We start from the raw sequence: 14,308 nt of genomic DNA on the forward strand, positions 1-14,308 counted from the left end.
AGCTAACATCAACTCCCAGGGTTCAATCCCCAACACAGTCAAAACAAGTAAAATGTTTAAAAACAAAGTCTTGGGCTGGAGAGATGGCTCAGTGGTTAAGAGCACCGACTGCTCTTCCAAAGGTCCTGAGCTCAAATCCCAGCAACCACATGGTGGCTCACAACCATCCATAATAAGATCTGATTCCCTCTTCTGGTCCATCTGAAGACAGCTACAGTGTACTCAGAACCAACCCGTCAACCCCCAGTGCCCACTGCTCACAGACGTTATACCCAAGCAAGCCATTCTTCAACTATTAAATCCGCTTCTTTTTTAATGAATAATTATCTTGAAGTGCCTTTAAGAACCCTGCTGGAATGTTTCTATTTAAATTCCTAACAAATAACTTTCCATTACACTGTATTTATCTTAGAAATAAAAGTACAGATCACATTCAAAATTACCTTTCTGTCTTCTAGAGACGGTAAGGTACTTGAAACCCGGAATCATGGCCACCCATAATAGTAAGCAGTCAATGAAAGTACAGTCAGTACTAGCTCAGCAGAGTAAAACCATTCAAAATGTTCCAGCTAGCCAGCCAGATTTTACATTAGTAACTAGAGAAACTATTCTGAAACAATGTAAGAGACTGTCCCTGAGGAATCTCGTGATGGCACTGTAAGCTGATTTTAAGAAACTATGTGATACAATTAAATGATACAGTTACATAAAAGTACATTTACACTAACTTCCAAATAACAGGACAATTAAAGATCTACAACAGGTTCCCTTGCAAGACCATGTTCTACTACTCTGCACTCCTCCCAAAAAGGGAAACTTGAAGCTATTTTTTCTTTTCACTTGCATAGCCGGGAAGGAGGAGGACACAGAGGCCAGGGCCTTCTGTGTCAACTAGAAATCGCTTATCCTCATAAGCAATCTCTAGTTTGGTGTGTTCTCTGTATTCTCCAACCCAACTCTTGCTGAGGTAAAGATTCAAAATTTAAACAAATTCATTTTTAGCTCACACATCTACAGCTACCTAATGTTCCACAAGGTACCAAGAAAATAAATTACGGATGAATACTGCCTTCAGTAAGGGAACTGGGAAAATCCAACATCCATAAAGAGAAAAATCAAGCTGAAATGCTTTCTCTCGCTATATATAAAACAACTCAAAACAGATTAAAGACTTCAGCATAAACTATAAAACTACAAAGACTGGGTAAGGGCTTTTGGACATAACCCTAAAAGCAAAAATAGGTAGTGGTGTTACATCCCACTAAAAGCCTCTGCAGAACTTCTGTACAGGAAAGAGACGAGATAAAGAAAACCTTCTGAATGGAAGAAAAAGGGGTTTTACAACTGTACTTCTAACAAGGGGTTTATAGCCAGAATATAAGCAATCCAAACAAACAAAAAATTCAAAAAAAATTTAACTCATTAATTATCAAAAAACAACCTAATAGAAAGTTCTCAGAAGGATGTATATATATTTTTTCAAAGTCCTGAGCTCCACTAACCAATTAAAAACCACAATGAAAAGGCTGGAAACGAGGCTAGCTGACTGGGAATGGTTGCCTAGCTTCTGTAAGGTCCCGGGTTCAAATGAAAAATAAATAAGTAAGAATAACACCATAGAAGCACCTCACCCCAGTCCATGGCTATTACCAAAAAGATAAAATTAAAAACAAATATCCCATAATAGCCAAAATTCTCACTGCTGGGTCCTCATCCAAAGGAAATGAAATCAGTATGTTGAAAGATGCCATCCATATCAAATCAGTGGAGACTATTCAAAACATTAAGATAGGAAACTAACCAAGTGCTCATCAATGTCAGCAGCATGTACAATGGAATTCTGTTTAGCAATAAAACAGTGAAATATGGGGCTGGTGAGATGGCTCAGTGGGTAAGAGCACCCGACTGCTCTTCCAAAGGTGCAGAGTTCAAATCCCAGCAACCACATGGTGGCTCACAACCATCCTTAACAAGATCTGACCCCCTCTTCTGGAGTGTCTGAAGACAGCTACAGTGTACTTACATATAATAAATAAATCTTTAAAAAAAAAAAAAAAAGGAAGTGGGTAATAGTCTGGTGACCACGCCTCTTACTGACAGTCTGTCAATTTATACCACCTATCTTTATGAAAGGTGTCGTATGTACAAAGAGTTTAGATGCAGTCTTAAACTTCATTGTGCACATGGGATTGAATCAACTATCACCAGGAAACCTTTTGCCAAACTGTACTGTGCTTAAGTCTAAAATAAACTACTAGAGGCCAGTCCTGAAGTTTAAACCAACAGCCACTATTTAGAACTGCTGGACCAACACACCCTCTTGCTTCCCTCGGCTTGTTGCTCTGCTGGCCACGGTGGCTGAAGAGACACCCAAGAGGTTCAAAGGATTTGACACTCTTTCAGGCTTCTGAGGCCACTGTACACACAATGCAGACGTAAATGCAGGCAGATTACCATACACATAAGATAAAAAGAAACCTTTAAAAGTATTTTTAAATAATATATAAATAAAACTCGGGCTAGCAAGATAGGTCAGTCAGGAAAGGCCTGAGTTTGACTCCTGGGACCCGCAAGGTGGAAGAGAACTGCGCTGGCTGACTTTGTGTTTCAACTTGACACAACCTGGAGTGATCACAGAGAAAGGAAAGGAAATGTCTTCCATGAGAGCCAGCTATAAGGCATTTTCTCAATTGGTGATCAAGAGGGGAGGGGCCAAGCCCATTATGGGTGGTGCCATCCCTGGGCTGATAGTCTTGGGTTCTATAGAAAGCAAGCTGAGCAAGGCAGGTCGCAAGCCAGTAAAGAACATCCCCCCATGGCCTCTGCATCAGCTCCTGCTTTCTGACAGACTTGAGTTCCAGTCCTGACTTCCTTTGGTGATCAACAGCAATGTGGAAGTGTAAGCCGAATAAACCCTTTCCTCCCCAACTTGCTTCTTGGACATGATGGACAAATTAGTGCCAGCATAGTGGGGTATTGCTATGACAACCCGATCATGTTTTGGGGAGGACTGTGGAAGGACCTTGGAACTTTGAGCTAGAAGAGCCATTGGGATGTTAAGAGCTCTGTGGGATGTTCTGTAGGAGCCTGGAAGATAATGTTGAGAACAGTGCTAAAGATGGATGCTTAAGGACTCTCATCAGGGCTGTTGCTCTTTGGATTATAAAGATTCTGTGGTTTTGGTTGGCTGGGAATGAAGAATCAGCTGTGATTAACAAAATACCTAAGCTACTAAAATAAAACCTTTATGTTTACTGGGACAATTGATGCTGGTTAGCTGGAGCTAAGAAATTAGCAGTGATTAAGAAGAGACCAGCAGCCAGGCGTGGTGACGCACGCCTTTGATCCCAGCACTTGGGAGGCAAAGGCAGGCGGATTTCTGAGTTCGAGGCTAGCTTGGACTACAAAGTGAGTTCCAGGACAGCCAGGGCCACACAGAGAAACCCTGTCTCGGAAAAAAAAAAAAAAGAGTCACCCAGGTGGTACTGGTTTTGAAGGCATGAAGGGGTCATGAAGAGCAGCTGAGGCTTGGCACTGTGAGAGGCCATAGAAGGCCATTTGGGAAGGTGCAGCCTCAGTTGCAATTGATGGCCCAGGACTGAAAAGGTCATGCAAAGGAGTTGAGGCTTGGCATCATGAAGAGAGCCTATGAGTGGCTGTTACTGCAGCAGAAGACCCCAATGTGTTGGAGATGCCAGTGCCATGGGATGATCACCAAGAACAGCAACATCAGTGGAGCGGATCAACCCAAGCTTAGAGTGCTACAGAGGGCAGAGGTAGAGAAGTGACCACAGCCCTCAGAAGATCATGAGTGGATCCCAGACACTGGACAGTTAAGAGTTTGATTTTGCTTTTGATTGTTTGTTTGCTTTTGATTGATATTTTTCCCTCCTGAAGGAAGAAAGTATTTTAGTGGAGCCCACAGTTAAGAGACTTTGAATTGTAAAATGACTTTGAATTTTAGAAGAGACTTTGATATTTTAAAAGGATGGAAATTTTAATAGGTAAAAATTTGTAAAGACTGTGGGACTTTTAAAGTTATTTAAATCTTGGGGATGAATAAGAAAGTAAGGGTTGCCGGGCGTGGTGGCGCGCGCCTTTGATCCCAGCACTCCGGAGGCAGAGGCAGGCGGATTTCTAAATTCGAGACCAGCCTGGTCTACAGAGTGAGTTCCAGGACAGCCAGGGCTATACAGAGAAACCCTGTCTTGAAAAACCATAAAAATAAATAAATAAATAAATAAATAAATAAATAAATAAATAAATAAATAGAAAGAAAGAAAGAGTTGAGGCTTAATAGTGATGTGTTTGTGCCAAGTTGACAAGGGGTCAATTATACTGGCTGGTGACTGGTTTTGTGTGTCAACTCAACACAAGCTGGAGTTATCATAGAGAAAGGAGCCTCCCTTAAGGAAACGCCTCCATGAGATCCAGCTATACATGAGCTCCAGCTGTAAGGCATTTTCTCAATTAGTGATCAAGCAGGGATAGCCTAGCCCATTGTGGGTGGTGCCATCCCTGGGCTGGTAGTCTTTTTTTTCCCTCCTTGGTTTTTTGAGACAGGGTTTCTCGGTGTAGCCCCGGCTGTCCTGGAACTCACTCTGTAGACCGGGCTGGCCTCGAACTCAGAAATCTACTTGCCACTGCCTCCCAAGTGCTGGGATTAAAGGTGTGCACCACCACTGCCCAGCCTGGGCTGGTAGTCTTGGTTCTATAAGAGAGCAGGCTGAGCAAGGCAGGGGAAGCAAGCCAGTAAGTAACATCCCTCCATGGCTTCTGCATCAGCTGTTCCTCACCTGCTTGAGTTCCAGTCCTGACTTCTTCAGTGATCAACAGCAATGTGGAAGTGTAAGCTGAATAAACCCTTTCCTCCCCAACTTGCTTCTTGGTCATGATGTATTGTGCAGGAATAGAAACCTAAGACAGGAACTAAGTCCTGCAAGCTTCCTCTCACCTCTGCGTGCTGTGGCACATGCACACAGAGATACACAGACACACAAATAAACATAAATAGAACAGAGCAATCTTTAAATAAGCACAAAATTGAGGACTTTAAAACTGAGCCTCAATGCTGACAGAATCTTAGCTCTCATGTCCAGTAACTGCCAAAAGTTTATTTATCCTGGCTTTCTTGAGCATGTGGACAGCCCAGGTCTACAGGAGAAAGACAAGAAAGGTCGAACTGTAATTCCAAGGTTAGAAAACAAGATTTAATTTCTAGCTCCTCCTACATCTAACATTAAATCCCATGTTAACTAAGGTAGATGTCCAGATAAAATTCTAAAGACTCTTCTGTTTTAAGCTATAATAATCTGGAACTCATTATGTAGCCCAGGATGGCCTTAAACTCTGACCTGCCTGCCTCAGCCTCTCAAATAGAGGATTGGAGCTCTGGAGATCACTTTTATAATTTATAATATTGGGGTACGGAGCATTAATCAGTCTTTAGAGAACAAGCCTCGAACCCAAGAGACACTGGGTTTTGCTCCTCAGCATGGAATGACACCCAACACCATGGGACACACCTGGAATGCAGGAACTGGTGAGATGAAAAGCTAAGAGTTAAGGCCAGCCTCCACTAAGTGTAAGGCCGATACATCCTCAGTATGAATTACTATTTCTGATTTATGAAAACCACCAATGATTATTTCATTACTATTTGATTTTTATCAGCAAGGTATAAAAAAATTATTTATATACCTTAAGATTTATCACAGCTGGGCGGTGGTGGCGCACGCCTTTAAGCCCAGTACTCGGGAGGCAGAGGCAGGTGAATTTCTGAGCTGGAGGCCAGCCTGGTCTACAAAGTGAGTTCCAGGACAGCCAGGACTACACAGAGAAACCCTGTCTCAAAAACCCCCCCAAAAAAAAAAAAAAAAAAAAAAATCCCTTAATGTAAAAGCTGTTGATGTACCTAGCATTCTAGACTAAATCCCTATTACCATTTTAAATACAAACACACACACACTGATACTTGTACATCAATCTCAAAAACGAAAGAGAAAGCTATACTCTTTATTGCATGAGCCTTCGTTTTAACAGTATAGTCAATCCTTAAATCATCAGTGGATTCTACTAAGGAATTAATATTCCAAATTAAAGTAGACTTTAGTCTGCTCAAAACTGGTCACGGTGGCACAAATCTGTAATCCTAGCATTTGGGATGGTAAAGTAAGAGGGACTACCCAAAATTAATGCCAGCAAGGAGAGCATGGTAAGCCTGTCTCAAAAAAAAACATCTCCTCCAGAAGTGGACTCCACTTACAAATGAGAGCCTTAAATGCAAATCCTACTAAAATAACTTCTCAGGCTTAAAATAAGTTGTTCACACATAAAGACCTAGTAAGCAATGGTGGGCGATTTCAGGGCAGAGAAAATAGCAAATTTCAAAGTTTCTTTAATACTAAGGTTTAAAACAATGACTCTCTAATGTGGCCTCCAGATCTGTTACCTTACCTGATGAACTTTCTGACTGCATATATTTGTAGACAAACCATCCTTGATCCTATATATTTTTATAAATAATGAACCATCAATGCATGAGCATGAAGTGCATACGGCAATGGAGCTTCTTCTGTATGTGATCAGATACCCTATAAAGAAAGATCTCAGCATCTGGAGGCTGGCAACTGAAAGCATCCCCGAGAAGCCCTAAAATGCTCTACCATTGTTCAAATCTCAGTGTTTCCAAAACAAAATCTCAAGCATGACACATCCATTAGGTTCACGCTTTATTTAAAAAAAAAAAAAAACAACGGCCTCCTCTACTAGGCAGTTCAATCAATGCTCTCCCTCATTCCATAGCCAGCACACGTTTAACTGGGGAGTCTTAAGACCAGATGGAGATCCAAACTCTGATTTCTGTCACAAGATAACATTTAGAATGTTACTAACATTCTAAATCCTAGTTAGAACCCGTGGCCGAAAAGCAATGTCCTTGGGCAAGAAAAGAATGGGAAGGTCTGAAACTGACTCAAGCACAAATCCCTTGTCAACGACAGACACTTAACAGGAAAGAACCCAAAAAATGTAGGGGGGTGGGGGGTGCACGGGGGGGAGGGGGCCGGAAACCGTACTCTTCCGGAACGTAAAGGCGAAACAGGCACTGGTAAAGCCGCCCCCAAGGGACGACTGGCTACGGAACGGTGACAGCTCCTTTGCACCGCGGAGAGCAGCCAGCAGGCACGGCCGCAGCGCAGACGCCGCCGCCGCCGCCGCCACTCCCAGCCTTGCAGGTCCGGCGGGATTGGCTCGAGAACGTCAACAAAAGACCCTCCGGCCGCAGCCGAACCCAACAACAAAGGCCGGGCGAGTGCGCGCGACGGCCGGCGGGGACGGGAGGGAGGGACCGGCGCGCGGCGGGCAGCCCGGGGACCGCCCGCGGCGCAGCCCCGGGAGCGTGCACGGTGCCCCGAGGCCGTCCGACCCGGGGCCCCCGGGCCGCGGAACACAAAGGCGCGGACCGCCCGCGCTCCGGCCGCCGAGGCCCGCGGAGGGGGAGGGGCTCACCTGGCACAGCTGGCGACAGTAGGCGGCGGCGGCCTCCACCGCGGGCTCCCGGCTCTCGCACAGCCGCCGCTCCAGCTCTTGCAGCCGCTCGCCCAGGCGCCGCAGCTCCGCCGCGCAGCCGCCACCGCTCAGGCGCTCCTGCTCGGCCTCATCGTCCGCCATCTTCGCAGCCCGCTCCGTCGCGTACGCACCTGGGTCACGTGATAACACAATGCCACGTTCGGCGGGGTCACGTGCCCGGTGCGCTGGCACGCCTGGGCGCACGTACAAAGGCCGGGTGGTGGTGGTGGTGGTGGAGGTGATGGTGGAGGGGGGGACTGGCGATCGCCGGGACGGTGCGGCAGCGAGCTGAAGCCAGGGCGAGGGCAAGGTCTGCGGAACAGCCGGAGGCCGGGGCAGGGTGGAGAGCTGGTGCTGGCCCTGGTTCTGAGCCAACCCGAGAACGCCTCCTGCAAACGAGCGCTCTAGGTGTTGGAGGCCACACACACACACACACACACACACACACACAAAACAACACAACAATTGGGTCAGAACAAAATGAGAGGTTCACTTCTCCTTCTGGAAAATCCAGCAGCGAACACAAGAAAGGCATAGTGTGGAAAGAATTCAAACAGACCGAAATGATTAATGTTGTTAACCCGGAGGTTTTTAAGGCACAAAAGCTTTTCTAAAATCTGGTTACGGTAACGCGTTACAAGAATCCACGCCGAATCTTAAGTTCGTGAAAGTAGGTCGAGGGAAAGGACGCTGTTATGGATGCTAAAGTAAAAAAGGAACACAACGTGGAAGTCAATAAATAAATGCCTCCTCTTGGTGCCGCAAAACAGGTGGCCTCCTAACCTGTGTTTTACTTGCAAGAGGAAAACGATATTTGGCATTAGAATTGGAGAAGAGAGCTGTGTGTTGTGTGCACCGTTGTAATCTCAGGACTGGGAGGCGAGAGGTTCAAAAGTTCATCCCTGGCTACATAATATTTCCTCCTTCAGCCTATGCCAGAAGAGTCCTTAAAAAAAAAAAATTTAAAGGTGTAGGGGTAGAATAAGAGGTAGTCAGAAAATCAATGTGCTTAACCATAAATTTCATAATCAAGCTAATAGCAACCCCAGTGTTTGAGGGCTAGGGGTGTGACTCAATTGACAGAATGCTTGCCTAGCTCTGGTCACTGCATAAACCAGGCAAAAGGCACGCAGCTGCCTGTTTAATCTCAGCCCTCCCCTGGTGGAAGCTGGGGTGTCAGAAGTTCAGAGACTACACGATTTTGCCAGTTTCAGGCCAGCAAGAACAAATAGACAAACAAAACAAAACACCCCACGACCTAATGTCTATGTAAGAGGCAAGATGTCTGCCTTACAACTGAATCCTTTTAAAACAAACAACAGCGTTGACACACCTGGTCATTTTACCGTTGTGTTCTGACTGAACCATATTTTTCTAAGTATAGTTATCTAAAATGAACATCCAGCCTGGAGGTTGGCTCAAGCAGAACTGCAGCACGAAGAAAGCTGGAGCTGAGAGTCTCCCAGTCCAGTCCAGCCTGGGCTACATTGTAACACCTGGTCTCAAAAACATAATTTCTATTGTATCCAGTGGCCTTTCCAGGAAATGTATATAATGAAGCCAGATGTGATTCTAGTCCTGGGAGGTGAAGGGAGGGGGACACTAAATGGAAAATGTTCTCTGAATACTGTGTTACTCCAGGGAAATGCTTTGTAATGCATGCTTTTAAATCATTGCATAGGATGAACAAGCACAAGGCAACCTTACAGAAAACAGCATCAATACTGCATATTAAGAAGGCAGAATCTTCTAATGTTTGCATGTACATGAGACTGGGGGAACACACTGTAAGGCTAAGGATTTCCCCTATTGAATTGAACAGTGAAAAAGTTGAAGAAACTAAGGTAGCTGTTTTGTCTTTCCCTGGCCCCTGTAGACACCACTGAGCTACCCTGTACCCTCCTTGCTTAAGATTTTAAATTTTGCAGTTTATTTTCCCAGGTTATATAGTTCAGGTATTAAAGTTCCATCAATGTATGCTATTTTAGGATTCCAGTGAAAAATAGCAAAAGAAATATGCGATCAGCCAATGCCCCAGTAAATCCAAGGACTGCAAAATAATTAAAGACTAAGAAACTCACTTTTTCTACAATTCAATGGTAATGAATTACACCACACTTCATTTACAGAAAGGAAAGTGTGTAGAGGCAGGTGTGGAGAGAAAAAATTCAAAGTGAAATATGCTTGAATGATTTTTTTTTTAAATGATTACACAGGGCTAGGGTGTAGCTCGATGGTTGAGCACATTCTGGAGACTCTGGTAATGGAGGAGGGGGAGTTACCTAGTAATGTCATTCCTACCTTCAGGCCATGATACCCTTCTGGCTAAAGAAACTGGATTAGGAGCTGGAGAGATGGGCTCTGTGGTTAAGAGCATTTGTTAGTTTTCCAGAAGATCAGGGTTGCATTCCCTGTACCGGGTGGCTGCTTCACAGCTGTCTGTGAGTTCAGTGTCAGGCGATGCCGGCTTCTTCTGGAACCAGACATGCAAGTGGTGCCCAGACCTCATACAGGTATGACACCCATACATAGAAAATAAGATTTTAAAGGAAACTGGAATCATAAATTGGTTCTGAGTACTAGTATGGCCATATAAACTGTACCTTTTTGCTTTTATCTAGTGTCTGTGACTGTTAAACTCAAGAATTGTGAGGAGAAAGACTGCCTTAGTTAGGGTTTTATTGCTGTGAAGAAACACCAGGACCACAGCAGCTCTTCTAAAGGACAATATTTCATGGGGGCTGGTTTATAGTTTCAGAGGTTTAGTCCATTGACATCATGACAAGAAGACATGGTGCTGGAGCGGTAACTCAGAGTTCTCCGTCGCAGTCTGCAGGCAGCAGGAAGAACTAGTCACACTAGGCATGGCTTGAGCATCTCAGACCTCAAAGTCCATGTCTTAGTGCCTTTTGGCCAGACTCAGACCAAGGTGGCTTTCTGTGACCTTGCTTTTTCCTCTCTTTGGGCAAGTGAGTTAGTGACAAAACATTTACATATAGAAAGAAGTAATGGGGCCATCCAGTCATAGCACCGCAACTAACAATTGGAAATACAGAGGGACACCTTCATAGCAATTTGATACAATGTCTGTGGGTGCAGGTCATCCTAACAACCCACAGAGAAGACAATCAACAAGCACACTGAGTGCAAATGAGGATGTGATTGTCCTTTGGTATGGTTGTCACAGGAGAGAACTGCCAGAGGATTCTTGGGAAGAGTATAGACTGAACGTTGCCCTCAGAATAGACCAGACTATAGAGGGATGAGCGGGGAAGCAAAGAGAGGAGACCAAGGGAGCTGAGGCCCAAGAGCGTGCACCCAAAACCTAAGTTCTATAGGAATCACAAGCTGGGGGGAGGGAAGCGAAGTTCAGGGGTTGGAGAGGTTTAAGGTGGGAGGCAGGAATGAGGCGTGCTAAGAGAAGCCAGGACTCTGAAACCGGTCTTAGCAATGCTGAGAACCTGATGGTCACGGTCAGTTTTTATATGACAGGCCCCTCGGCTAGCCATAGGTCCCAGGTTTGAGACCTAACACACACAAAACTTAACCATAGCCGTTAGCTTCCTAAATACCAAACTGTCACTTCAGAGGAACCACTACACACGCGCGCGCGCACACACACACACACACACACCCTTCTCTGCCTAGAGGCTCTTAGGAAAAATTGGAGAGCCATTCCACAAAGTGACAATAAGGCCACTTGGGCCACAAGCCTCCAGGTTTCTGGGGACAGCGTTGTGACAGAGCAAGGCAGTGAGTTCGTGGGCGTGGTGTCACAAGGGCCCTCAGGCAGTCGAGCCTTTTTTCCCAGCCACCAGTTACGCTTCCGGCACTTGGGCTGAGGAGCCGCGCTTCCGGGTGGCGCCAGCTTCCCGGGTCCTGCGGGCTTCCTGCAAGTCTAGCGCCCAGGCGGGCTCTTGAGGAATTCCTAGACTGCGGGACCTGAAGACTGGAACGGGGGGATGCGCGGGGCCTGCTGCACGCTGCCAGCGCCGGCCGCCGCCACGCTGCTCCCCAGCCCTGTCTGCACCCCGAAGCCGGCGAGCGGAGCTGCCTCCGCTGGCCACACAGCCCGCGGGCGCGCGGCCTCCAGAACTGGCCAGGAGGAGCAGCTCCGCGAGCTGCCGGGCGACAGGGAGGCCGGGAGGCAGGGCGACAGGGAGGCCGGGAGGCAGGGCGACAGGGAGGCCGGGAGGCCGGGAAGCTCGCCCTGCAGGACTTGGCCGACTGTCCCCAAATAGCTGGGCTGCACTCAGACGCGTGAACCCGCAGTCTTGGGGACGCGAGGACTGGCGTCCGCCTGGAATGCATCCAAGAAGACGACGGGGATCTGTGCGAAGACCGCCGCCTCATCTCTAAAATCACATTGCACTTTTTTGTAGAGAAGATGTGGTTTTTGTCTCTCCTCTGAGAGACAGCAACCGGATCAATTAAAAGCGCTGTAAACGTAAGCCAGGCACCGGTCCTCTTACGTACACAATTCCAAAGAGCCGGAAACACGAAGCTCACCCGTAAAAAGATTAGTTTTAGTCCTTAAGTTCTTTTCATGGAGGGAAACAGAGGGAAGATGTTTTTAATATCTATTTTTTCTTTTTCCTTATGAAGAAAAGCCAAGTGGGAAACGAGTAATGATATTATAAAGGAAAAAAAAAGAAAAAATTATGTTTTTGAGATAGTTTCACTTTGTAGCCCATGCTTGATTTGAACTCCGTGACAGAAAAATGATTTGATTTTCTTTTCCTACAGTCCTTCACCGTCACACTCATTTTGTGCAGTGCTGAGTTCGTTGTGCATGGTTGGCAAGCTTTCTGTCAACTAAGCCATCGCTAATTATTTTAATTTACCCAAATGAAAGCAGTCATAAAATAAAGCAAAAACAGACCCTTGGAAACAAGCTCTGGAGCGTATCGTTGAATTGGTGTGCACCATTTCTCGAAAGAAGCAAAGAGTAATACAGAAAATATTTTTCCCTCTCCTCTCCCCGACTCTTTCCCTTGTGCATATGCTCTATCAACTAGGAGCTACACTTCCAGCATTATAGTTCTAAATTCTAATCGTTGTACATCATTTACCTCATCAGGAGTTATATAATATCACACTGTTGTAGCACTTAAGTTTTAAAAAATAGCAATGCTGCGGTGAAACGAACTTGGAAATGCACAGGTCTCTCTTCTCATTCTAGGACATCAACTTGGGAAATTTTGTTGATTTCCATGAATCTTTTGTTGTTGTTTTTCAAGACAGGGTTTCTCTGTGTAGCCCTGGCTGTCCTGGAACTCACTCTGTTGACCAGGCTGGCCTCAAACTCAGAAATCTACCTGCCTCTGTCTCCTGAGAGCCAGGATTAAAGGCGTGGGCCACCACGCCCAGCGATTTCCGTGAAGCTTATAGAACAGGCATCGGATCTCATTACAGATGGTTATGAGCCACCATGTGGTTGCTGGGAATTGAACTTAGGACCTCTGGAAGAGCAGTCAGTGCTCTTAACTGCTGAGCCATCTTTCCAACCCCTGTTATAAATCCTAATGTAAATATCTGATATATGACCCCTGTGAGAGGACTGTTTGACCCCCTCGAAAGGGGTCGCAACCCATAGGTTGGGAACCTCTGTTTTAGACACTTTCTTCAATATAGAACCAGTAATATTTTAATTGGTACCATTTTGAGTTTCTTTGCTCTGGTCACAAATTGAACAAGAGTCATTTCCAGCAAGCAGCTTCTATCAGACTTTTTACATTTTATTATTTACATTATGGATGTTTTACCTTCATGTATGTTTGTGTACTATGTATGTGTAGAGCCTGCAGCGGCTAGAAGAGGACAACAGATCTGGAGTTACAAGTTGTTGTGAATGCAAAGTGGGTACTGGGAATCTAACCCTGGAAGAGTAGCCTGTGCTCTTACCTGCTGAGCTGTCTCTCCAGCCCTCATAGTTCTTTTTGTTAACACTGCTTCTTATAATAGTCTTACTACATAGTGCTAGTTATTACTAGCGCTATGACATAGTAGTAGTCTCGAAGCTTTCCATGTAGACCATGCTGGCTTTAAAATTGCAGTGATCCTCCTGCCTCTGCTTCTGGAGGGCTAGGATTACAATCTCAGCACATCTTTATAAAATGTCCTTTCTCTCTGTACTTCTCTGATTCCCATCCTATTAACTCTTCCAAGCGGGTAGCGTTGATGAAACCACTTACTGTGTTACAGTCAGGTGCCATATAGTTTAGTCTCATTCATAATATGGTAAGCACTTTAATAGTAGAAACTGTATTATGTCCAGTCTACTTTAGGATCTTTCTACAGATGTCTTTAAAATATTTAGGAGACTACCTTTTATCCATAAAATGGCCTATAATCGTAAAAATGTATCGTGGTAGGGGTGTAGCCTAGCACAAACACAGCCTTAGGTTGGATCCCCAATCACTGAAAACCAAACAAAAGTTACAAGCACAAGCATTTTTAAAAGATAAGCTCCATTGAGCTGCTCAGTTTGGAGTACTGGAACTTCATTCCAAATGCCCTTGACTGCCTAGCAGATTTCTCTCCAGTCGCTGTTTTCTACAGTGTGTTTGTTACATTGTTGCCCAGGTTGACTGAAGCACACTAGGCAACCCATGCTAATGTGTGATATTTTTATGAGAGGGAGAGAGAGAGAGAGAGAGAGAGAGAGAGAGAGAGAGAGAGAGAGAGAGAGAGAGATATAGTTTCCTTCAGAGCTCCTTCTCCTTGGATGGCATAGATT

At 45.3% G+C, this 14,308-nt stretch overlaps 1 protein-coding gene across 1 annotated transcript in view; it reads right to left on the bottom strand.

The window, feature by feature from the left end:
- Znf292 (zinc finger protein 292) overlaps nt 1–7,732 on the bottom strand; it is a 70,158-nt gene extending 62,426 nt beyond the window's left edge. The window contains exon 1 of the mRNA XM_021221901.2: nt 7,510–7,732. Within this exon, the coding sequence (XP_021077560.1) occupies nt 7,510–7,671 (162 nt within the window). The 5' untranslated portion in view covers nt 7,672–7,732. The remainder of the gene's footprint in view (nt 1–7,509) is intronic.
- Nucleotides 7,733–14,308: the final 6,576 nt, after the last annotated feature.

Source organism: Mus pahari, chromosome 22 (genome assembly GCF_900095145.1).
Source record: "Mus pahari chromosome 22, PAHARI_EIJ_v1.1, whole genome shotgun sequence".
In the NCBI taxonomy this organism is placed as follows: domain Eukaryota; kingdom Metazoa; phylum Chordata; class Mammalia; order Rodentia; family Muridae; genus Mus; species Mus pahari.